We start from the raw sequence: 23648 nt of genomic DNA on the forward strand, positions 1-23648 counted from the left end.
TTGAGACCTGAACTTGACTGAATTGCTGAGGCGGGACAGATCTATGCTTAAACGAATCCCTGCAAACTGAACTGAAGCGACACGGCTGGCCTCTGAGTGCTTTGACTGACAGCTGGGTCATCACAGACCCCCATGGTTGATTGCCACCTGCTAAGCTTGACCTCTGCGAATATTGAACTGGACCTATCGACTGTGGTCTTGGTGCCTATTAGTGTCTATTAGGGCAAGTAATAAAGCCTTCTGCAAGGAACAGCTCATCCAAGAAGTCTGTGCTCTATTCTGTTCCATGCAGATTCAGATTCAGCTTGCTAACAAAAGCAAGCTGAAGCTGCTTTAAATATGGTATGGCACTAATGTATGGCATTAAATATGGTCAATGTTTGTGTTTTTTTAAATATATTTTTTATATTGTTTTTTTTATATTTGATCAAATCTTGCAAAAAAAGATTTGTTTTGGAAGTTTACACACAGATGCAAGTGATGATTACTGAAATATTCCATTAACAGTAGTTAACATTTGACATTATCCACAAGAACTTCAACTGGATCGGCATTTGTGAGAGCATTTATGAATTTAGCAAGGACTTTTTCTATGCAACAAAAAAGAACAGAATAGAATAGAATGCCTTTTATTGTCACTATTCATACACATGTACAATGAGATTCAGAGCAAGTCCTACCCAGTACAGACATGTAGAAAAAAAGAGGCGGGAAGGTGCACAGTTCTGCAGCACTATATACACATCAGCAGTTTCTGTGGCGCTATATAAAAATATTAAAGAAATCAATAGGGTTTTGTATTTACAGTGTGGGGTATTGCATGTAAATTAAATATTGCACAGTAATGATGGTAGTTTGCATAGTCTGTGTATAGAAGGAAGTCCTTGGGGGGTGAAACTGTGTTGTCAGTGCATGTGTGAGTTGAGGGCGGTTATGGCTTTTGGAAAGAAACTGTTCTTGAGTCTGTCAGTCTTTGTACTGATGCACCTGCAACGCTTCCCTGAGGGAAGGTTGAATAGGTCAAAATCAGGGTGGAAGCTGTTCTTGATGATGTTTGTTGTTCTGCTCAGGCAGCGGGAGGTATAAATGTCCATCAGGAAGGGGAGAGGGCAGCCGATGATCTTCTGCGCTGCCTTAACTACTCTCTGAAGTCTCACCCTGCTCTCTTGGTGCAACGTCCGCACCATTCTGTGATGCAGTATGTCAGCAGGCTCTCAATGGACAAGCAGTAGAACGTCAGCAGCAGGTTGGGGTCCAGTTTGTGCTTCCTGGGGCCCCTCAGGAAGCACAGCTGCTGCTGGGCCTTCTTGACAACTGCTATGATGTTGTCCGTCCAGTAGATGTCAGCAGAGATGAGGATGCAGAGGAACTGGAAGGTGTGGACCCTCTCCACACACTCACCGTTGATGTACAGGGGGGCTAAGTCAGTGCTGAGCCTCGTGAAGTCAATGATAATCTTTTTGGTTTTCTTGGTGTTCAGTGCCAGGTTGCTCTCAGAACACCAGGCTGCCAGCTCCAGGACTTCCTCTCTGCAGGCTGCTTCGTCTCCCTTTGAGATTAGTTTGACTACTGTGGTGTCATCAGCAAACCTGATGATAAGGTTGTTGTTGTGGGTGGGACTGCAGTCATGGGTGTAGAGAGAATACAGGAAGGGGCTCAAGGGTGCTCCGCGTGCAAGTGGAGGAGAGATGGGGGCTAAGTCTTACAGTTATTTATCCAGGCACATGTGAGAGGGAGGGGGGCAAGAGTGACCAGTTTGGTGATGAGGTTATCCGGGATGATTGCACTGACAGCTGAGCTGTAATCCATAAAGAGTATTTGAATGTAGCTTTGTCGCTGCTCCAGGTGGATCAGCACAAAGTGGAGAGCTACAACGATGGCGTCTTCTGTGGATCTGTTTGCGTGGTATGCAAACTGATAGAGGTCGGGTTCTGGGGGGGAGATGGTCCTTGATGAAGGACTAGTCTCTTGAAGCATTTCGTGATTACCGGAGTGAGGGCCATAGGACGATAATCATTCAGGTTAGTGATGGGAGACTTCTTCGGCACTGTGATGATTGCAGCTGATTTTAAACAAGACGGGACGACTACCTGATATAGGGAGAGGCTGAACATTCTGGTGAAGACGAGGGTTAGCTGGTGGGCACCTGCTTTGACCACCTTGCCAGGTACTCTGTCTGGACTGGCAGCATTCCTGGGGTTCACTGCTAGGAAGACCCGTCTGACATCATGCTCCGTTACAGTGAGTGGAGTTGCACAGGAACCAGGTGAGGGTGGGAGCAAGGCTGAAGCAGATGAGGGCTGTTGTTGCTGTTGACAGGTAAATATTAGTAATTAATTTTTATAGTAGGTGGTTCGGTGGTTAGCACTGTTGCATTACAGCAAGAAGGTCCTGAGTTCACCTCCACCATCAGGCCAGGGTCTTTCTGTGTGGAGTTTGCATGTTCTCCCCATGTTTCTCCCCATGTTTGGGGGTTCTTCCCCACCGCCCCCCCGAAAAGGATAAGCGGAAGAGAATGGATGTATGGGAATTTTTATAGTACTGTGTTTGGGTTGTTCATCAACCTCAGTATCTACAGACACATTAAGATAAGATAAGATAAGATAAGATAAGATAAGATAAGATAAGATAACTCTTTATCTTTCTCATTGCACGGTCATACATGGTACAATAGTACAATGAAATTGGAAAACTGTCCCACATCGGCACTACGAACAACACAAAACAACATGACACGACACAGTAACTTAACTTATTATTATATAAGTGTATGTGTATTGCACACTATTATTATTGCACATTAATTATTATTGCACCTTGTTATAAATATGAATATTATTATTGTTATTGTTGTTACCCCGCCCCCCCAAAAAAGTCCAGAGAGGCAGCCAATCAGGTCAGCTGTTTTAACAAGCATTAACAACATTACAATTAACAAGTGGCTTGCATCAAAGCAAGGATTATCTTTTATAGTAATTCTTGTTCTAAAAAAAATAATAAATAATATGTCAATTTCTTCAATAGTTACTGAAAGACAGTCTATAATGAAATGAAATTGCTTGTTAATTTACTTGTTGTTTTTCCTACCATCACAAACTTAATCAACTGCCTGTAAAGTCTCTGCACTCAGAAGACTCCTGCTATTTATGCTAACTGATTTTCTTAAGTGATTTTCACCATCTTCATGAAGAGTGTGGTTTTATTTAATGCAGATGAGATTTTTACAGACTAGTTTCATTAACTTTATAATTAGCTTTATAATTAGCAATTTCTTGATGCATGTAAATTATGAGTTAGTATTTCCATTCTAAGTAGAATAAATTATCTTTGCTAAGTCAATAAACACAATTCATGATGTGAAACTGGAATTTGACATTACAAATAAAAAAAAAGAATGGTGCATTTTGGTGCATTTTGGTGCATTTGATCACTTGGCTTAGTTCAGGACAGGCTACCTCTTTCCAATCTGCTACACTGATACCTGGAATCTCCATTCTCTCTGTTTGGAAGTTAAAATAGCAAGTTCTTAATATAATATGCAGTTATGAGCAACAGACTTTTGAAATCCCAGGAAATATCAGATCCAATCACAGAAAAAGTCTGGAACCATATTGCAAATACAGTTACGCTAAATGAATACTGAGGTTCCAAAAAGTTGATTCTGTTCATCTGGACGTTGTGTTTTCAGTGGGAGAAATGTTTTGTTGCTCATCCAAGTGATTTCTTCAGTCACTTGGATAAGTGACTAAACAGAAAATGCTACTTCCAGATAAACAGAATCAATGTTTGGGATTACCTGGATGATTGAGCATGCATCAAGACACGAATACTGAGGTTCTACAGTAAAACAGAGAAAACAAATTGTGTATACAGGCGGCAATTTCAGTCTTTGTGGAAACACTTCTCGGAAGTTCCATAATTACTAAATAAAATGACCTATAATATTTGAAAAATGGATCCTAAAAATGTCTATTCCCATTTACACCAGGAATTATAATTGGTTGTACGTTGTGACTAAAGTAGGATGAAGTGTAACGTTGCAAAATATAATCATCATACATATGTTGTATAGTTTCAAATACCATCTTATTACTTCAACTTTAAAGATCTGGCATAACCCATCTTTGTCAGGGTTTTCTTTCTATATGAGATGCTACTGTACATTAGGACCTACAGACATGATTTCGGGATGATGATCATGTAAAGAGGTTAGATGCTGTCATGCTGCTACAGCATCTGTTATTTCATAAGTGGACCATAATATTCTTACAGAAAATGGATCGTCACTTGAAGACTCTCTCCACTGGTTTTAGCAAGAGTTTAAATTACCAGCTATCTGACTGATAGTGTTTGTTTGCTTGGGTTTGCTGGTGATCGACATATGGCTCACTCACTCACCTGCCAAGTACACTTAGGTCAGTAAGTTTTTGGATATTGACACTTTTTTACAATGTCCTCTACACATCACCACAGTGATTTCAAATTCTCTGTGGTGATGTATGGAGGCAAAATTGTAAAATTGTGTCATTGACTAATTACATTTTTTGAAAGCGCTGTCTTTTCCAAATAGGAGAGATAGGGAAATAGATTTTTTTGGGTACAATCCCGTGATAAGATTTTTACAGGACTGTATGCAGAGTGAAACGATATGGTTTGTTTGAAATGGTTGTCAGAGGAAGCCATTTCTCTCTAACAAGAACATGGCTGCACAGCTTAAGGTTTGCAAAGTTGCATCTGAACATACCACAAAACTTCTGGAGCAAAGTCCTTTGGACAGACAATACCAAAATTGCAATGTTTGGCAAAAACAGCATCAGCACCTCGTACCAACTGTCAAGCATGGGGGTAGGGGGGTAGAGGGGCAAAGGGTCCAGTCAAATTCTAGACCTCAACCTGAGCGACATGCTGTGACAGAACCTAAAGAAAGCTGTACATAAAAAAAATTAAAAAACAACCCAAAATCTCAATGAATTCCAGCAAAATTGCAAAGTAAAGCAGGCCTAAAATTTCTTGTCAGTCATGTGAGAGACAGATGAAGTAATAATTTTCTGTATGACTTTAAATTATTGCTGCTAAAGGTGCTTCTATAAGCTACTGAATCATTCCCTATCTGAATAATCCTGGCAATTAAGACTTAAATTTCCTATAAAATAAATGTTTAACACAATCAGTTACAGTGTAATAAATTTCAGTGGAAAAGGAAACTACAGTGTCTTCAGTGTAACTCGAGAGAACTGCTTCACTCAAGTCATGGTTACAAGTTCAGTCAAGATCAGAAGAACCTGAATATGTACACTGTCCACTGGTAATCTAATAGCTAGGTAATCTGGTGTCAAAATTCAAATCAAATCCAGTTCAGTTTCCACACTGAAATAGGAGCAATATCTAATGATCTGTCTTTCACTTGTAGATTGTAGACTATGTGTTGAAGACATCCACTGTGAACTGCCATTTTCTCTTCTCTGTCTCAAGCCGACACCATTGCGTGTCAGAAGCCCACATAGTGTCGGAGCCCTTTGTCAGACAGATAACTGCATTGCAAAATGTATTTTTATTTTATACTGTTACCAATTGGTTTTCACAATAAGAATATCAAAACCAAGAAACTTCCCTGAAACCGCTGTAACTATATAATAGTCATGTGATTGTGATGTGGCTTCAAAGTCAAACAGAGCAGAAGTGTGTGTGGCTGCATATCATTCTCTTATCACTGTAGCGCCCATAGCTGCCCTTTTTTCATGACCTTGTTTAACTACTTTGAAACTGTAATTAGTTTAAGAAAGTAAAATGAATATTTGACCCTTATTATGCAGACTTTTCAATCCAGCCCCAATGCATCTTTCTTAAGACACAGTAAGCCAGTTTAATTATCACTTTAAAGCTTCACTCCTTATTTCTTTAGATTAGAAAGGTTTGTGGCATTTCTTTCTTTTCATTCAAACTACTTTTTGATTCCAAAATCTGCTTCAAAACTTTGTGTCCATTTTTAGTGTAGATGTTACTTTGATATGTACCACTCTCCACTATTGTACTGATGTGTCAGCACAAAACTCCACACAGTAATCCAGTACTTTCTTCTTTTGTTGTTATTACATTAAAGCTCCAACTATTGTCTTATTATTTTGGAATAAAAGTAATTAAGGCATAAAAGCTCTAGTATTATTATTATTATTATTATTATTATTTTGCTTCATTCATTTAATTCTTTTGTCAGGTTTCCTGTCTTTCACAGAAAATGAAAACAAAGTTCATGGTGGTCACATGCCACACTGCAGAGCTCTAACCCCTCCGCAGATAAAAGGGTGTGTGTGCAATCACATCCCATCGCCAATTATCTTCCAGACGGTTTTGTTGTCTTTTGCTGTTGTTTGAAATAAGGTGTTCCAGTATTTAATTGTGACATTTCTCCTCTTGTTTTTAACTTTTGAAAAGTTATATCACTCTAAAACTCTCTAACTGCTCTAATCTTCAGAACTCTAGAACTTCAGAGGCAGCGAGAAGGTCAGAGGCTTCATGAAAGACATAAAGTGGTGGAATAGTTTCTGGCCAAACATTTCTCAGGCTTCACACATAGACTCTATAAGAAAAGATGGATGGACTGTTACTTCCTGGTCTGAAAAGCTGAACCAATTCAGACATGTCTTGAACCTGCATTCCTTCTAATGATTTGTAGATGAGAGTCCTGTGGTTCTAAAAAGACTGTATAGAAATCTAAGGGAAAAATACCCACCAAACAGAGATGGAGCAGTTACCACTGATGCATCACATCACAAACTTCTTGGGTTTGCATTTGGCCTGGGGCCCTGTGTGTTGGGCCTGTGGGGATTTCTTTTGGATACACCGTCTTCCCCCCAAAGAAAGGGTGAGATTAAATCACTTTTCAGTGATGTCCATCCCTATGTCATCACATCTAATTTTAAAACAACAACATGTATACATTAAAAAAGCTCAGCTTGAGCCTTCAAGATTAACCAGTAACAAGTAACAAGGTGGCTACATGTTGCACACAACAAACATACTTAATCGAAAATAGCTAGCTTCAGTCGGAACATAAATATGTGAATATATCAATCAATCAATCAATCAATCAATCAATCAATCAATCTTTATTTATAAAGCACTTTTCATACAAAAAATGTAGCACAAAGTGCTTAACATGGGGCTGGGTACGCATGAGCTAAGTGAGGAAACACTATCACAGGGAGCTGTCTGCACCGGGAGCCGGTCACAGACCGCAGCCTCCAGGCTGGGCACACAGCAGGAGGGAGGCAAAGAAGCCCCCCAGCCAGGCTGAGAGGACCCACAGAGCTCCAGCAGCCACGGTCGATCACAGCCCCGGTGCAGAGAGCCCCCTCCGAGGAAACACTGGAGATATGACCCAATAAGGATATATACAGGGTAAAAAGATAAAATAAATAATATAAATAGAATAACAGGATAGAATAAATAAGCATAAAATAAATAAACGTCAGGTGAAAGCTAAATTAAAAAGGTGAGTTTTGAGGCTGAATATATATCGGTAGTGTTTTATGAATATAAACACTACCGATGTTAAAGCTATAATACACATGGACTCTTTTTCCTGTCTTCTCAATAAATCTAATATAGTTTTTAAGAAGTGAATTGGAGACTGACAAATAACCTTGACCATGTTCCTAATTCATTCATTCATATTAAATTAGTACTTATTTATTAGTACTTACTTTCTATGTTTATAATTATGTTCTGTTTACCAGAACAAATACTAGCGCTCTTTGTGAAAGTTGGTTAGGTGTTGTATTAGCGAGAGGGACCAAAGAGTCCACCAGAAGGCAAATCTTTCACTTCCTTCCACAAACCGTGATCTCTGTTCCAACTGAATCATCCAGATGAGCTATCTGCCTGATGCTACGATTGTGCTGAACATACAGACGGTACCAGCACACAAACTTAACAGCTCAGACCTCCATTCTATGTATATTGACTTTGAAAGCACAGCTAACATTTTCAATCTTTTCTCTTACTTAAAGGCTGTTTTTTGTTATATATTTAGGTATTTTTATGTGTCAAAGTCAAGATGCAGTTAACTGAACTCAGCTGTGTTAAATTGAATGGCATTCATCAGCTTTTTCTTATTGAGCACTCAAAGCACTCTTCCACTAAAAGCAAAATTCCTCCAATGATACTCACATTCATACTGTGCCTGTTAGGCTGTGCTGTCTGCTAGCATATTATTAGCAGCAGACAGCTGAGGACACAAAAGCCTTGGGCTTGATGAATTACAGTTTGGGTTTTGATTTAACTGAGAGAGCTTTGAGAATTTGCACCAAAGTGCAGATAACAAAGAAGGTACCAGAATGATTGCCTAGTTTTGTCTGATGTACTGAGGACAGTGTGTTTTACAGAGTTAGTATTTCAATTTACATTGTGCTATAAAATCCAGTTAAATTACTACAAGCTAAGAAAAAAACAGGCTGTACTGAAGTTGGAGGTACAGCAGGCGTTTTTTTGTGTTGATTTTCACGGTGCTGAATAGCGGAAAGTAAAAATAACATTGGCTTATGTATAATATTTATGTACTCCTTCACTGTTTTTCTTGTACATCACTTGTACAAGACTACATTTTAGCATTTTAGATGCAAATATTTAATCTTTTATTTTAATCTTTTTTTCTTTTGATCATTTTTGTTTGATATTTTGATGGGACTCTTATCTCCTCTCATCCAAAGACGGGTGTGCCATGAGGAGTAGTGTATATCAGTTCAGTCCAGCTCCAGGTGCTATATAAAACTATTATTAACTGCAGTTATATTTTTAATGACCTGGATTTCTTGTTGTTACTGTGTAATATAGATGAAAATCTACCCACAGTCTTAAACAGGCAAATAAAAATGTGTACTGATGAATACAACACACCTGCCCCTGATGGAAGAAGTTCAATCTTCACAATACAAAGTATATTCTCCTACAAAGTCCTTCTCCAAGATGATCCTGGAAACAACAACTGCATCCAGCCTACAGCTCTATCAAAGCAGAATTATTGCTTAACTTCACGATAATTTAACTTTATTGGTCTCTGACCAGTTAATGAGCTCTAAAAGAAATGAGAAAGTAAGGTATTCTGCCCAACAGGTAAAGCTTGGCTGAAGCTGGGTTTGGAAACAGGACAGTGATCCCAACCACAGCAGCAAATATACAACAGAATGGTTGAAAAAGTAAATGTGTGAAATGCTGTGATTATGCACAGGACTTTAGAAACCTGTGCATAAACAAAGGCCTGCCAACTGTAAGCACTGTAAGAAATGATTCCTCAGATAAAATGACTAAGTTACTGCTGCTAAAGATGGTTCTACAAGTTCCTGAATGATAGGGTACGCTTAGTTTTTCACAGGTCTGCTGCAAATTCTGTGAAAATGTTCTTTTTCACACAACTATATAAACACAAACAGAAATATTTAGAAGAGTAGGGTTCAAAAATAAATAAACATTATAAACTAGGAAGGACAGATGTGCAAAATCTGTGAACATAATGTGCAAAGTACACAGCTCAGTGTTATGGTAATATCACACACTTTCAAACATTGTTCTTATTTCCAGGGGTACTGGTCCTGATGGGCTACAGCTCCTAGTACAGGGGAGATTATGCCCATGGTCAAAGGTTCATCTCCAGTATTTCTTCCCCACCACATGGTCCTGACATTGTACAGGTTTTGAATTGTAGGCAGAAGACAACTAATGACAAGCAAGGTATGCAGAAGAGCATCTCTGAACACACAGCACGGTGAACCTTTAAGTAGTAGAAGACCACACCATGTGCCATTCCACTCAGCTAAGAACAGAAAACCAAGACTCCAACTTCCATGGACTCACCAAAATTAAATGTGTGTGCTGTATGTAGTTTTATACGTGTGTTGGATGTAGTCTGCTATGACAATGACAACTGTAGTAAAGAGCAGCAGACTACTGAAATCCCAGGAAAGACAGGATCTGATTACAGAAAATACTGAATCTATACAACAAATACAGCAAGTCAAAGTAAATACTACATCTCATCTTGGTCAAGTAAGCTGATTTTTATTGGAGCAATAACTCCTGTTTTCCATTTTAATATAACTTAGGAACTACTGTTCACTCTGAACTCTTTCTAAAAGAATGCCAAAGACTGTTAATCAGTCATCCTAAAATTAAGAAGATCTTGCTTAACGTGAAAGAATCTAACTTGCTACTGGGTGTGACTGATTTGAAGTGCAATCTCATCAGATAAAAGAAATAGCCAAACTTCAAATGACCTAATGCCAAACATGTTCTCATTTTTCTCAGTATGTACGACAGTAGTAATACACACATAAAGACTGTTTGACAGAGTCTTGAAAACCTATGGACAATTTAGAATCACCAGTTCACCTAACCCCACTAACTGCATGTCTTTGGCCTGTGAGAGGAAGCAGGAGCTCCTGGACAGAACCCACACAAAGACTGTGAGAACATGCAAACTCAGATGGTGGATTTGAACTCAGTGGCTTCTTGCTGTGAGGCAACAGTGCTAACCACTGTGCATGCTGCCCTATTTAGCTGCCAATTTGGTTCCTATTTAATATTTATAGTTTTGGTGCTTGTTGAAACTTTCAAATTCTGGATTTTTAGCGCTTCTGTGTTTCCTCATGTGTAGATGAGGTTTTATTATAGTGTACTTTTTCTTTCCTGGTTTTGCTTTTAGGCCATTAAAGGACACCCAGACTACCTGTTTGTCCTCTCCTCAGCTGCATAATATATATCTAAGTCCAGCAGAAAGAAAAGGGTAAAGAAAAAAGGACTGACATAAAAAATGGACCAAAAACAAAGAAGGTATGGAGACAATGATGTTGATGTAACTAACAAAAATAATTAAAGGAAATAATGCACTTATTATTAAAGAAAGCAGAGAAATTTCACTGATGTGTAGTGAAATTCAGATCAAACATGCGATCAACTATTAAACTTCTCATATTCTCGAAACTCTGAACTATATCAGAGTTTCTAATGACGTGGGGTTATGCAGATTTCATAATTCTTCGGTGTCAGAGTGAGCCCAAAGCGGTAGTCCATATCAGGCTTCACCCCGGCAGGCATGGAGAATGTGAAGTGCTGCATGAAGGAGGTGAAGAAGAGGAAAAGCTCCATCTTGGCCAGGCTCTCTCCAAGACACACCCGCTTACCTGAGACAGGACACTGGCATTAGTCCTAGATTTCCTTTGGATGACTGTGCACAGATCAGTTACTGATTCAATAGAATTACTTATGATCTTTTTTTGTCCTTCACCAACCGTCTCTTAAACAGCAGATCTTCGTTACAGCGGATGTTTGGAGAGGCTGCTAAAAAACTTGCACAGATATTAATCAAATGTCTGATGGAGTCACTCCTTACCAAGAGAGAAAGGCAGAAAAGCTGCTCGTTTCACAAACTTGCCCTCCTCATTCAGAAAGTGATTTGGATTGAAGGTGTGAGGCGTCTCCCACTCTTTCTTGTCGAACAGCACAGATGTCAAATTGGCAATTACTATAACTCCCTGGAAATTGGAATAATAATAAATACAAAAATACACAAAATGAAATATGACATAAACTGTGTTTGTGTTTTACTTGACTCTAGTTTGAGCAATGACCTTTGGGACTGCGTATCCCCCCAGCTCGACATCTCTGTTGGTGACATGCGGCACGCTAAGAGGAGCTATGTTTGAAATCCTCTGGATCTCATGGATAACAGCATCAGTGTAAGGCAGGTTTGCACGGTCCTCCATTGATGGCTGTCTGGACTCTCCAATCTCTCTGTCTATCTCAGCCTGTACCTTTTCTGTGCCAAAGACAAAAGAAAACAGTATTTCATCAAAGAAAATTACAGCGTAGTGCTACACTGCTAATTATTAAAGAGATTTGTGCACCACTGCACAATACGTTAAACATCTAAAAACCTGAGTGTAACCTGGAAATAGTAAAGTTTACACTTAAGAAATTATAACCACAGTGTTCCTTGAGTGCCAATACTCTTGTCAATACTCCTACCCTGAATCTCAGGATATTTTGCCATGTAGAGGAAAGCCCAGCGCAGGGTGGTGGATGTGGTTTCAGATCCAGCCACGAAAAGATCCAAAACACAAATAACCAGATTTTCCTCATCAAAAGTGCTGTTGTCCTGCCCCTTATTCTGAAAATACATGCAAACACACATTTTAAAACATTGGAAATGATAAAAAAGTGCCTTTATTGGCAGTATTACCTGAAATACATGGTAATTTATGATGGCAAATTAAGCCTAATCTCCTACCATTTGAATCTCACTGAGGTAACAATCAATGTAGTCACGTGTTTCTGAGGGATCCCAGGTCTTCTTGTGCTCATTTAGCTCTACTCGTATGAAATCTAACACTTCATTCCACATCTGCTTGCCAGTCTGATGCGGACCTGGTAAACGTCTCATCAGGACAGGAAATGAATTATAAAGCTACACAAGGAAACAGATTGGAACAATAAATTTAGGTTAGTGCAAATGCCCCACTCTAAATCCACTGTCTGAAAATGCAGCACCAGTCAAGGCTCAGGGAGGGGTAGTCATCTACCGTAACCGGTAGGGGGTCTAAACGAAAGTAATCTGTTTATGTCTATGTGTAAAGTAATTAAAAAAACAAAGGTGTAACCTCTGACAGGGTAGCAAGTGGAAAATGTGCCCTAAGCTGTTAACTATGCAACAATTCGGTTTTTGGCAAGTATCATATATAGTGGTTTGTTGGCGCAGTGCTCACAGAAAACAGGAGAGACGACTGCAGGACTATGACTTTGAATTTGATCATTGCTGTCAATGATTTTGCTGAGTATGAAACCCAAAAGGTGAAGTTCTGATTGGGAAACTCGTTTGTCTTTGTGTTTTTGTAAATGACTGAAACACTGTTGCAACTTAAATGTCCAAAACATGCCCTCATACTGTAATATGTGTGTGTAATATGTCTAGAAGATGATCAGAACATCTCCAGATTCTGCCTTTATTTTGATCCCTACACTCTTGTGAAGCATTGTGACTTCATCGCATGTTTTGTTTGTCCAATTGGGAAAAATATGTGCATTAACATAAACCATCTACAGTTACCTCCAAGACCTCTCAATGGTGACTGGCCTTGATTATGACAGACACTTCAGTACATAATCTTCAAGTAGTGAGAGGACAATATTGATAAACTTTACAAACCTGTGCCAAAAAAGATCATTCACTGACATTACTATAAATTGTATCACAGTAACAAATACATTTAACAGTTGTGGCACATTAATTTAGGATCTGATTACTATTTTTTAAATGCTGTACCTGTGCCCAAACGGAGCCTTCAATCTGGAGCGCTTTGTCAAACAGTTGCATCATTTTAATGAACTTCTCCTCACCGTACTCAAAGCGATGGCCGAACACCAGGGAGCAGATGATGTTGGAGACAGCATTGTTAAGGATGAGGTGTGGATTGAATGGCTTACCTCCACAATAGAGGAGAAACTTTTATGTAAATTTATGTGAATTTGTTCATTCTAAAAGTGTTGCCAGGAAATAAGCTCGTACCTTTATAGCTTCTGATGTTTTTTGCACAATATGTAAATTCATCCAGGATGACAGATTCAAGTGACTTCTTGCCAAATCCAAACTGTCTAAGGGTTGAAAGTGCAAAGCGTCTCTGCTGCTTCCAGAGGTTTCCACTACTGGTAATGACACCTGACCAGAAAAAGAGAGGGGGAAGAAACCAAAAAAGAACCTTAAAACTTTGAACTTTCAAGCTTTGGGTCTGTGTTGATCTACAGTAGTCTTACCTAATCCATGTGCTATATCAGTCTGAAAAGGAAGGTCTGGGCGGTCCGCCAGGCTGTCTCCCTGCGTCACTAGAGCTTCTTTCAGAATATCAAACCCGTTTAAAACCACCATCCATTCCTGTCCCATCCGGAGACTGTACACATTTCCATATGTCTCTGCTAACTGGGACAGGATTTATGAAAGAAGATACACACAAGACTTGACATGAGAATATGAGTTAATATGTAAGATTTTAAGATTAACAGGTACCTGTGTCATACTCTCATGGGCCCTGTTCTGATCTATAGTGAATAGGTTGCCCATAATTGGTAGACCCCGGGGTCCTGGAGGATAGCCTGCTGGCCGACGATTCTTAATATAGTCTGCAGTGATGATGAAAACTGCAGTGAAGAGCAGCAGACTCTTGAGATCCCAGGAAACATAGGTTCCAATTACAGAAATGATTGAATCCATTCTGTAAATACAGTCACTGTACGAGGGTACGATTTCTCCTGTAAGACAGATGACTCAGTCTGAGAGTAGGCAACAACAGCTATCGGTCCACTGAGGGCGAAGCTCAGTATTACTATCACTTGGTAATGCAAATAAAGTGTACTCTGAACTCTGGCCTCATTTCATGGAGAAAAGAAGATGTGAAAAACATTTTTAATCTAGGATGCTAAAATCAAGTATTGTTGCTCAACAGAAGAGAATCTTTTTGGCTTGAGGGTGTGATTAGACATAAGAAATAGCCAAACTTTAATACTTCAGTACTTTTTAAAAAACACTTTAAAACTGCTATCTTTGGTGCAACAATGACATACACAGAAAAAAAACTGCTCATTTGAATCTTGAAAATAAGCTTGTAGTTTTGCCATTTGACAGAGTGGAAGATGTGAGATTTTTAATGCCTTACATGATCATAAAAAGATATGCTTTCACAACCAACCATGGTCAAACCTGCATTTCTTCAAGGCTGACTTTTAAATGTACCCAAACTAAAATCCTGTTTCCACTTCTGAGAACTTTGGTGAGATTGGCCAGTAAAATCTGTCAGTGTAACCTGGTTTGTATTTGCCACTGAGCCTTCATTTCAGGCAATAGTGTGCGTAAGGGTGAGGTAAGAGTTCTGGGAAAGCCAGTGGTGTTCTTTTCACCTTCTGTTGTGAATTTCATGCCATGATGTTCAAACAGAAGAGCAACTCAGATTAATTTAAGCAGCAGGCTAATTTGAGGAAAACAACTCTAAAGAGAACAAAAGCAGGACAAAGTACAAAGTGCAAAAACAGGGGCTTTAAGAACATGGCCAAATTCATTTTCCTTAATGTAGCAACATTTTCCAGCACACGATGGTAGCATAGAGTATTAAAAGTACAGTTTCATAAAGCAATGCATTAAAACTTTGATTAAAGTTGCCAATGTATCAACTGCAAGATTAATGAGCGACCCGGACTGGTATGAACGGTTATAACAGCCTAATCCTGATAAAAAGTGAGATAAAGCAATTTTAAACATCAATACAGAGTTTAAACAATGGGTATTAAAATGCAACACAGGGTCTTTGTAACGTCTATCTTGCTTTCACGTTAATCTCACTTAAAACTCACACACCGTCTAGATAACGAGACGCCGTCCCAACTCGGAAATCCGACCCTCGGGGGAAGTAGAGGACTGACTTCAAAATAAAACACAAGTTGTTTAAATAAAACAGTGGGAACTTTGCTTATCGAGCATTTCTTGTCCTGCCTCTGGTGTATAAAAATGATCCCAAGTTTTATTGCCACCAAATAATCGGCTTGGATTCGAGGTGGCCTCTAAGTAATATGTTAAACGTGCACTTTTTTAAAAATTTGCAATACGTATTTATGTTCACCTTTCCCCAGGCAATGTCGAAAAAAAAGGTAACGAACTGAAGTTTGATTTTGAAAGTTAAGCAACCGGAGATTTAGTTTGTGCCTTCGCCAGCTTGTTATGTCGTATGACCTGCTGTGCTTTTTAATGGCGTAAACTCTCCGAAATCTGAGAAGAAGGCTTAGTTAGTTCCTGTTGGATATCCAGGGGACCAACAGGAAAATGGGTTATATGAGGCATTTGGGCCAAACTGTGTGTTTTCAATAGAAACCTACATAGATAGCGCCACCTTTAATCCACTGAGTGTTTATTTAAGGTATTCCACCCTGACATTTTCTGGTAAATAGTTTTTTTCTTTAACCGTAAGGTGCACCATTCCAAGTCCTTGTTGATGCAAATGCATTCAGGGGTGCAGACATTGTCAAGATGACTTCCTGAAGTTCAAACTGTGTATCATTATGGATAATAAAGGTTATTTAAATCTATTTTTTAGTGAATGTTTCAAAAAGAGAAAATACCAACCTTCAAACACAGTAGTAGAGAGGACTTGATTTAGGCGTGCTTTGCAGCCATTGGACCTGTGCACTTCACAGTCACTGAGTCTACCAAGAACTCCTCTGTAAGACCTTCTGTAAGTCAGTCCTATGAAACAGGACAGTGATCCCAACCACAGCAGCAAATCTACAACAGAATGGTTGAAAAAGTAAATGCGTGAAATGCTGTGTTTATGCAAAGGACTTAAGAATTCTGTGCATAAACAAATGCCCGTCAACCTCAGTAAACTAAACACTGTAAATTACATATATAGGAAATGATTTCTTAGATATAAATTAGTTACTGCTGCTAAAGATGGTTCTACAGGTTCCTGAATCATAGGGTTAGGGTGCTTAGTTTTCCAGAGGTCTGCAGCAAATTCTGTAAAAATGTTCCTTTTCACACAACTGTATATATACAAACAGAAATATTTAGAAGAGTAGGGTTAAAAAAGACATTAACATTATAAACTAGGAAGGACAGATGTGTAAAATCTGTGAACAAATCTGTGCAAAGTACACAGATCAGTGCAATGAATCCAGTGTGCAAACTTTTTATAGCTGGAGTAAGTATGTTTAAGTGTGTGTTATGGTAATATCACACACACTCACACATTCTGTTCTTATTTCCAGGGGTATTGGTCCTGGCGGGTACAGCCTCCTAGTACAGGGGAGTTTATGCCCTTGGTGAAAGGTTCATCTCCAGTATTTCATCCCCACCACATGGTCCTGGTATTGTACAGGTTTTGAATTGTATGCAGAAGGCAACCAATCACAAGCAAGGCATGCAGAAGAGCATCTCTGAACACACAGCATGTTGAACCTTTATGTGGATGGGCTACAGTAGTAGAAGACCACACTATGTGCCATTCCACTCAGCTAAGAACAGAAAACCAAGACTCCAACGTGAGGAGCAGCTGGCTGTTGAAATCCCAGGAAACAAATACAGCGAGATAAAGTAAATACTGCATCTCATCTAGGTCAAATAAGCGGATATTTATTGTGATTGATTTAAAATGCAATCTCATCAGATAAAAGAAATAGCCAAACTTCAAACGACCTAATGCCATACATGTTCTCATGTCTCCCAAGTCCAAACACCTCTGCCTGGTCCAGACAGTAGTAATACACACATAAAGACTGTTTGACAGAGTCTTGAAAGTGAGCTGATAAAGTAACCCAACTAATTGCATGTCTTTGAATTGTGGGAGGAAGCGGGATGCCCCGAACAGAACCTACGTAAAATCTGTGAGAACATGCAAACTCAGATGCTGGATTTGAACTCAGTGCCTTCTTGCTATGAGGCATTTCCCTCAGTCATCTATTGTGGTATTTCCCGTTTTGATTTTTTTCTTTCTTTCATGGCTTCCATTAGTTTTATGCCCTCTTTTATAGTCCTGCCTTCTCTGTGTCAGTATGCCTGTTAAACCTGCCCTTTTTTCTAGTGTTTAGTTGTTGGAGTCTATTGTGTTTGCTTTTGCATGTGTGTGTGCTTCCTCGTGTGTAGTTTAGTTTTTAATCTTGTGTACTTTGTGTTTCCTGGTTTTGCTTTTAGGCCATTAAAGCTGCATAACATATATGTAAGTCCAGCGAAAGGAAACAGAAAAACGGATTGACTTAAAAAATGGACCAAAAACAAAGAAGCTATAGAGCTCGATGGTGAGACATGAACTGGTGATCTCAAAAGTACTATTACATAGACAACAAACTGGGGGGCAAAAAGGCGAGAAAAACGGAAAATACACAGAAGGTAACTTCAGATCATGCAGGCAATTCTTAGAAACATACAACACTTTTACAGATTTGATGAGTAATAAAATTGACAGGATTTCTGTAACTGCTGCTGCAAACTGTCAAGTCCTTCTAAAAGCATTCATGAAAGATATGTCTGGGAAGGTTCTCAGTCATCCAGGTCATCGTAGTCTTCGTTAAGTTGCTTGAAGACGTTTCACCTCTCATCTGAGAAGCTTCTTCAGTTCTACTGAATGGTGGAGAGTCCCAGATTTAAGCCCTGTGGGAGTAACCCACCGAGAGGGACAATGGACCCCCTAATGATCCTCTACCTAATCACACGAGCCAAGGTGCGAAAACGGGTGTGGGTCACAATCAGGCAAGGTTTTGGGTGAGCTCATCATGAAACCTAGCCCCACCCTATCGTGTGATTTCCTGAGGTCAAATGCCCCAGAATATGAGTGGGCGTTAAGGCGTCTGGGAGGCGATCTCCAAACTGGATTATAGATGGCAGACAGTTGGTGTCGTACTGTCTCTGACTTTTGGAGTGGTTGATTTGATTGATAAATTTGTCTTCCAGATGTAACTAACAAAAATAACTAAAGGAAATAATGCACTTATTATTAAAGAGGTAAGAGAAATTTCGCTGGTGTGTTGTGAAATTCAGATCAAACATGCGATCAACTATTAAACTTGTCATGTTCTCTAAACCCTGAACTGGTAATAAGATCGCAAGTGCTGGCAGTTTCTAATGACGTGGGGTTATGCAGATTTCATAATTCTTCGGTGTCAGAGTGAGCCCAAAGCGGTAGTCCATATCAGGCTTCACCCCGGCAGGCATGGAGAATGTGAAGTGCTGCATGAAGGAGGTGAAGAAGAGGAAAAGCTCCATCTTGGCCAGGCTCTCTCCAAGACACACCCGCTTACCTGAGACAGGACACTGGCATTAGTCCTAGATTTCCTTTGGATGACTGTGCACAGATCAGTTACTGATTCAATAGAATTACTTATGATCTTTTTTTGTCCTTCACCAACCGTCTCTTAAACAGCAGATCTTCGTTACAGCGGATGTTTGGAGAGGCTGCTAAAAAAACTTGCACAGATATTAATCAAATGTCTGATGGAGTCACTCCTTACCAAGAGAGAAAGGCAGAAAAGCTGCTCGTTTCACAAACTTGCCCTCCTCATTCAGAAAGTGATTTGGATTGAAGGTGTGAGGCGTCTCCCACTCTTTCTTGTCGAACAGCACAGATGTCAAATTGGCAATTACTATAACTCCCTGGAAATTGGAATAATAATAAATACAAAAATACACAAAATGAAATATGACATAAACTTTGTTTGTGTTTTACTTGACTCTAGTTTGAGCAATGACCTTTGGGACTGCGTATCCCCCCAGCTCGACGTCTCTGTTGGTGACATGCGGCACGCTAAGAGGAGCTATGTTTGAAATCCTCTGGATCTCATGGATGACAGCATCAGTGTAAGGCAGGTTTGCACGGTCCTCCATTGATGGCTGTCTGGACTCTCCAATCTCTCTGTCTATCTCAGCCTGTACCTTTTCTGTGCCAAAGACACACAAAAAAACAGTATTTCATCAAAGAAAATTACAGCGTAGTGCTACACTGCTAATTATTAAAGAGATTTGTGCACCACTGCACAATACGTTAAACATCTAAAAACCTGAGTGTAACCTGGAAATAGTAAAGTTTACACTTAAGAAAACAGGGAGCTATCCGGGCCTGGTCAATACTCCTACCCTGAATCTCAGGATATTTTGCCATGTAGAGGAAAGCCCAGCGCAGGGTGGTGGATGTGGTTTCAGATCCAGCCGCGAAAAGATCCAAAACACAAATAACCAGATTTTCCTCATCAAAAGTGCTGTTGTCCTGCCCCTTATTCTGAAAATACATGCAAACACACATTTTAAAACACTGGAAATGATAAAAAAGTGCCTTTATTGGCAGTATTACCTGAAATACATGGCAATTTATGATGGCAAATTAAGCCTAATCTCCTACCATTTGAATCTCACTGAGGTAACAATCAATGTAGTCATGCTTTTCTGAGGGATCCCAGGTTTTCTTGTGCTCATTTAGTTCTACCCATATGAAATCCTTCACTTCATTCCAGATCTGCCCGATACTCTGATGCGGACCTGGTAAACATCTCATCAGTACAGGAAATGCATTGTAGAGCTACACAAGGAAACAAAATGGAACAATACATTCATGTTAGTGCAAATGCCATGCCTCAGTCTAAATAAACTACTGGAAAGTACAGCACCATTCAAAAGTTTGGTTAATACTACAGAACCAGGCTCAGGGTGGTTCAGCCAACAAAGTGGACATTTTATAAGAGTTTTATTAAATCATATTTCCACTTTGTGATCCAAAGATCCCAAAATTTTGTTTAATTTTTTTTTTTACGAATTGAATATTAACTGCAAACTCATACTCAATCATTTTACAGCTTACTGAATAAAATACATGTTTTTTCTTAAAGTTCTGATGGTGGAGACACATGCTGGGAAAAAGATTACTTGTTCTTTCTAACCTTTTGTGGCAAATGTGTGCTAAGCTGTTAACTAAGCAACAATTTGGTTTTTGGCAACGGTGTTGCAGGATTTCTAGTCATGCTTACCAAGCAAAATAAAACAGTGGTAGTCAAAAGAAAAAGAAAGAGAAAGAGACAAGACTAAAGGATGAATATAGCATCATGACTTTGGATTTGAGCATTGCTGTCTGTGATTTTGGTGAGTACAAAACCTAAAAGATAAAGTTCTGATTGGGGGAATCGTTTGTCTTTGTGTGTGTGGTTTTTTTTTAAAGCATTGTGACTTCAGCTCATTGCTTTTCTTTATTGCTATTGTAAAAATGTGTCCATCAACATAAAACCTTTATAGTTTCATATATACATTTTGGATATTCTCTCCTACTCTGCATGTCACTGCTTAGTGTTAATTTCCTGTTCGTTATCACCTCTTTTCTGTGAACATTATTACTCGCCTAAAAGGTGACTGTGTTTCTTTTACTATGTCAGACACTTCAGTACATATGCTTCTAAATGGTAAATGGCCAGTATTTGTATAGTACTTTACTTAGTCCAGGGGTGGGCAATCTCAGTCCACGAGGGCCGGTGTCCCTGCAGGTTTTAGATGTGTCCTCGAACCAACACAGCTGATTTAAATGGCTAAATTAGCTCCTCAACATGTCCTGAAGTTCTCCAGAGGCCTGGTAACGAACTAATCATGTGATTCAGGTGTGTTGACCCAAGGTGAGATCTAAAACCTGCAGGGACACCGGCCCTCGTGGACTGAGATTGCCCACCCCTGACTTAGTCCCTATAGACCCCAAAGCGCTTTACACTACATTCAGTCATCCACCCATTCACACACTGACTGTAAGCTACATTGTAGCCACAGCTGCCCTGGGGTGCACTGACAGAGGCGAGGCTGCCGGACACTGGTGCCACCGGGCCCTCTGACCACCACCAGTAGGCAACGGGTGAAGTGTCTTGCCCAAGGACACGACGACCGAGACTGTCGGAGTTGGGGCTCGAACCGGCAACCTTCCAATTACAAGACAAACTGCCAACTCTTAAGCCACGATCGCCCCTAGAAGCTGATCGAAGGTCCTCTAGCAGTGAGGAGACTTAATATTGATAAACTTTACATACCTGTGATGAAAAAGATTCACTGACATTTAAAAAGAATATTCCAGTAAGGAATAAATGGCAGAGTTGTGGCACGTGAATTTAGGATGTGATCAGCATTTTTAAATGCTGTACCTGTCCCCAAATGGAGCCTTCAATCTGGAATCCTTTATCAAACAGTTGCATCATTTTAATGAACTTCTCTTCATCGTACTCAAAGCGATGGCCGAACACCAGGGAGCAGATGATGTTGGAGACAGCATTGTTAAGGATGAGGTGTGGATTGAATGGCTTACCTCCACAATAGAGGAGAAACTTTTATGTAAATTTATGTGAATCTGTTCATTCTAAAAGTGTTGCCATGAAATAAGCTCGTACCTTTATAGCTTCTGATGTTTTTTGCACAATATGTAAATTCATCCAGGATGACAGATTCAAGTGACTTCTTGCCAAATCCAAACTGTCTAAGGGTTGAAAGTGCAAAGCGTCTCTGCTGCTTCCAGAGGTTTCCACTACTGGTAATGACACCTGACCAGAAGAAGAGCAGGGACAGCAAACTTCTCAATGATAAAAAAAGAAGGTTGTGTTTTAGGACTATTTAACCACTTCTCTATTCTTATCCCTAACTCCTTTCTTAAAGTTAAATTTGAAGCAATCACAGCTGAGAGTCTTTGGGCAAAACAGATTAATACAACTGGTTCTGGGTAAGGCCAAAAACCTTAAAAGTTTAAACTTTCAAACTTTGTGTCTGTGTTGATCTTTAGTACCCTTACCTAGTCTGTGTGCTCTATCAATCTGTAAAGGAAGGTCCGGGCGGTCCGCCAGGCTGTCTCCCTGCGTCACTAGAGCTTCTTTCAGAATATCAAACCCGTTTAAAACCACCATCCATTCCTGTCCCATCCGGAGACTGTACACATTTCCATATGTCTCTGCTAACTGGGACAGGATTTATGAAAGAAGATACACACAAGACTTGACATGAGAATATGAGTTAATATGTAAGATTTTAAGATTAACAGGTACCTGTGTCATACTCTCATGGGCCCTGTTCTGATCTATAGTGAATAGGTTGCCCATAATTGGTAGACCCCGGGGTCCTGGAGGATAGCCTGCTGGCCGACGATTCTTAATATAGTCTGCAGTGATGATGAAAACTGCAGTGAAGAGCAGCAGACTCTTGAGATCCCAGGAAACATAGGTTCCAATTACAGAAATGATTGAATCCATTCTGTAAATACAGTCACTGTACGAGGGTACGATTTCTCCTGTAAGACAGATGACTCAGTCTGAGAGTAGGCAACAACAGCTATCGGTCCACTGAGGGCGAAGCTCAGTATTACTATCACTTGGTAATGCAAATAAAGTGTACTCTGAACTCTGGCCTCATTTCATGGAGAAAAGAAGATGTGAAAAACATTTTTAATCTAGGATGCTAAAATCAAGTATTGTTGCTCAACAGAAGAGAATCTTTTTGGCTTGAGGGTGTGATTAGACATAAGAAATAGCCAAACTTTAATACTTCAGTTCTTATTTTTACCACTTTAAAACCGCTATCTTTGGTGCAACAATAACATACACAGAAAAAAAACTGCTCATTGGAATCTTGAAAATGAGTTTGTAGTTTTGCCATTTGACAGAGTGGAAGATGTGAGATTTTTAAAGCCTTACATGAACATAAAAAGACATGTTTGCACAACCAACCATGGTCAAACCTGCGTTTCTTCAAGGCTGACTTTTAAATGTACCAAAACTAAAATTCTGTTTTCACTTCTGAGAACTTTGATAAGACTGGCCAATGACTGTATCCTGGTTTGTATTTGCCATTAAGCTTTCATTTCAGAAGAGTTCTGGGAAAGCCAGTGGTGTTCTTTTCACCTTATTTAACAAACTAACTCTGTTTCATGTTGTTGAAACAGGAAAGCAGCTGAGATGGCTCATTTGAAGCAAAAAACTCTAAAGGGAACAAAGGAAGAACAACGTAGCCTACTAAAAAAGGGCTTTAAGAACGTGGCCAAATTCATAATGTAGTACCACTTTCCAGCACACGATGGTAGTATAGAGTGTAATAATTTTTAAATCGCCATGCATTAAAATTTTGG

At 39.5% G+C, this 23648-nt stretch overlaps 2 protein-coding genes across 5 annotated transcripts; both read right to left on the minus strand.

Moving 5' to 3' along the window:
- Positions 1 to 10031: 10031 nt before the first annotated feature.
- Positions 10032 to 22880, minus strand: LOC106097068 (cytochrome P450 2J6). Of its 3 annotated transcripts, XM_025903114.1 has the most exons (10): positions 22573 to 22879; positions 22323 to 22485; positions 21928 to 22077; positions 21685 to 21845; positions 19917 to 20093; positions 19655 to 19796; positions 19271 to 19458; positions 19033 to 19174; positions 18641 to 18822; positions 10032 to 10992 (listed from the first exon to the last, which is right to left on the minus strand). In XM_025903114.1, exons 1-9 carry the CDS (start codon positions 22774 to 22776, stop codon positions 18644 to 18646), a joined length of 1506 nt encoding a protein of 501 aa, XP_025758899.1. In that variant the 5' UTR covers positions 22777 to 22879; the 3' UTR covers positions 10032 to 10992; positions 18641 to 18643. The 3 variants fall into 3 exon arrangements, 2 of the variants coding, with proteins under 2 accessions (XP_025758899.1, XP_025758898.1); XM_025903113.1 differs by lacking the exon at positions 10032 to 10992 and having other exon boundaries at positions 17240 to 18822; XR_002058272.2 differs by lacking the exon at positions 10032 to 10992 and having other exon boundaries at positions 18684 to 18822; positions 18903 to 19174; positions 22573 to 22880.
- Positions 10199 to 16795, minus strand: LOC100690091 (cytochrome P450 2J6). Of its 2 annotated transcripts, XM_025903112.1 has the most exons (11): positions 16777 to 16795; positions 16154 to 16312; positions 14051 to 14292; positions 13801 to 13963; positions 13556 to 13705; positions 13313 to 13473; positions 12281 to 12457; positions 12019 to 12160; positions 11622 to 11809; positions 11384 to 11525; positions 10199 to 11174 (listed from the first exon to the last, which is right to left on the minus strand). In XM_025903112.1, the coding sequence occupies exons 1-11, from the start codon at positions 16778 to 16780 to the stop codon at positions 10996 to 10998; spliced, it is 1707 nt and encodes a 568-aa protein (XP_025758897.1). In that variant the 5' UTR covers positions 16781 to 16795; the 3' UTR covers positions 10199 to 10995. The 2 variants fall into 2 exon arrangements, with proteins under 2 accessions (XP_025758897.1, XP_019207044.1); XM_019351499.2 differs by lacking the exons at positions 16154 to 16312; positions 16777 to 16795 and adding an exon at positions 15392 to 15468.
- Positions 22881 to 23648: the final 768 nt, after the last annotated feature.

This window comes from Oreochromis niloticus, linkage group LG23 (genome assembly GCF_001858045.2).
Source record: "Oreochromis niloticus isolate F11D_XX linkage group LG23, O_niloticus_UMD_NMBU, whole genome shotgun sequence".
Lineage (NCBI taxonomy): Eukaryota > Metazoa > Chordata > Actinopteri > Cichliformes > Cichlidae > Oreochromis > Oreochromis niloticus.

What these genes read in the sequence shown, in the direction of transcription:
- LOC100690091 (XM_025903112.1), bottom strand. An exon ending in ACCTCAGTGAGATTCAAATG is followed by an intron (nt 12,161 to 12,280) that starts GTAGGAGATTAG and finishes ATGTATTTTCAG; the next exon opens with AATAAGGGGCAGGACAACAG. An exon ending in TTTTCTGCCTTTCTCTCTTG is followed by an intron (nt 11,175 to 11,383) that starts GTAAGGAGTGAC and finishes GTCCTGTCTCAG; the next exon opens with GTAAGCGGGTGTGTCTTGGA.
- LOC106097068 (XM_025903114.1), bottom strand. Translation starts at nt 22,776, where the DNA reads ATGGATTCAATCATTTCTGTAATTGGAACCTATGTTTCCTGGGATCTC. An exon ending in CCCATGAGAGTATGACACAG is followed by an intron (nt 22,486 to 22,572) that starts GTACCTGTTAAT and finishes ATCCTGTCCCAG; the next exon opens with TTAGCAGAGACATATGGAAA. An exon ending in AAGGCTCCATTTGGGGACAG is followed by an intron (nt 20,094 to 21,684) that starts GTACAGCATTTA and finishes TTCCTTGTGTAG; the next exon opens with CTCTACAATGCATTTCCTGT.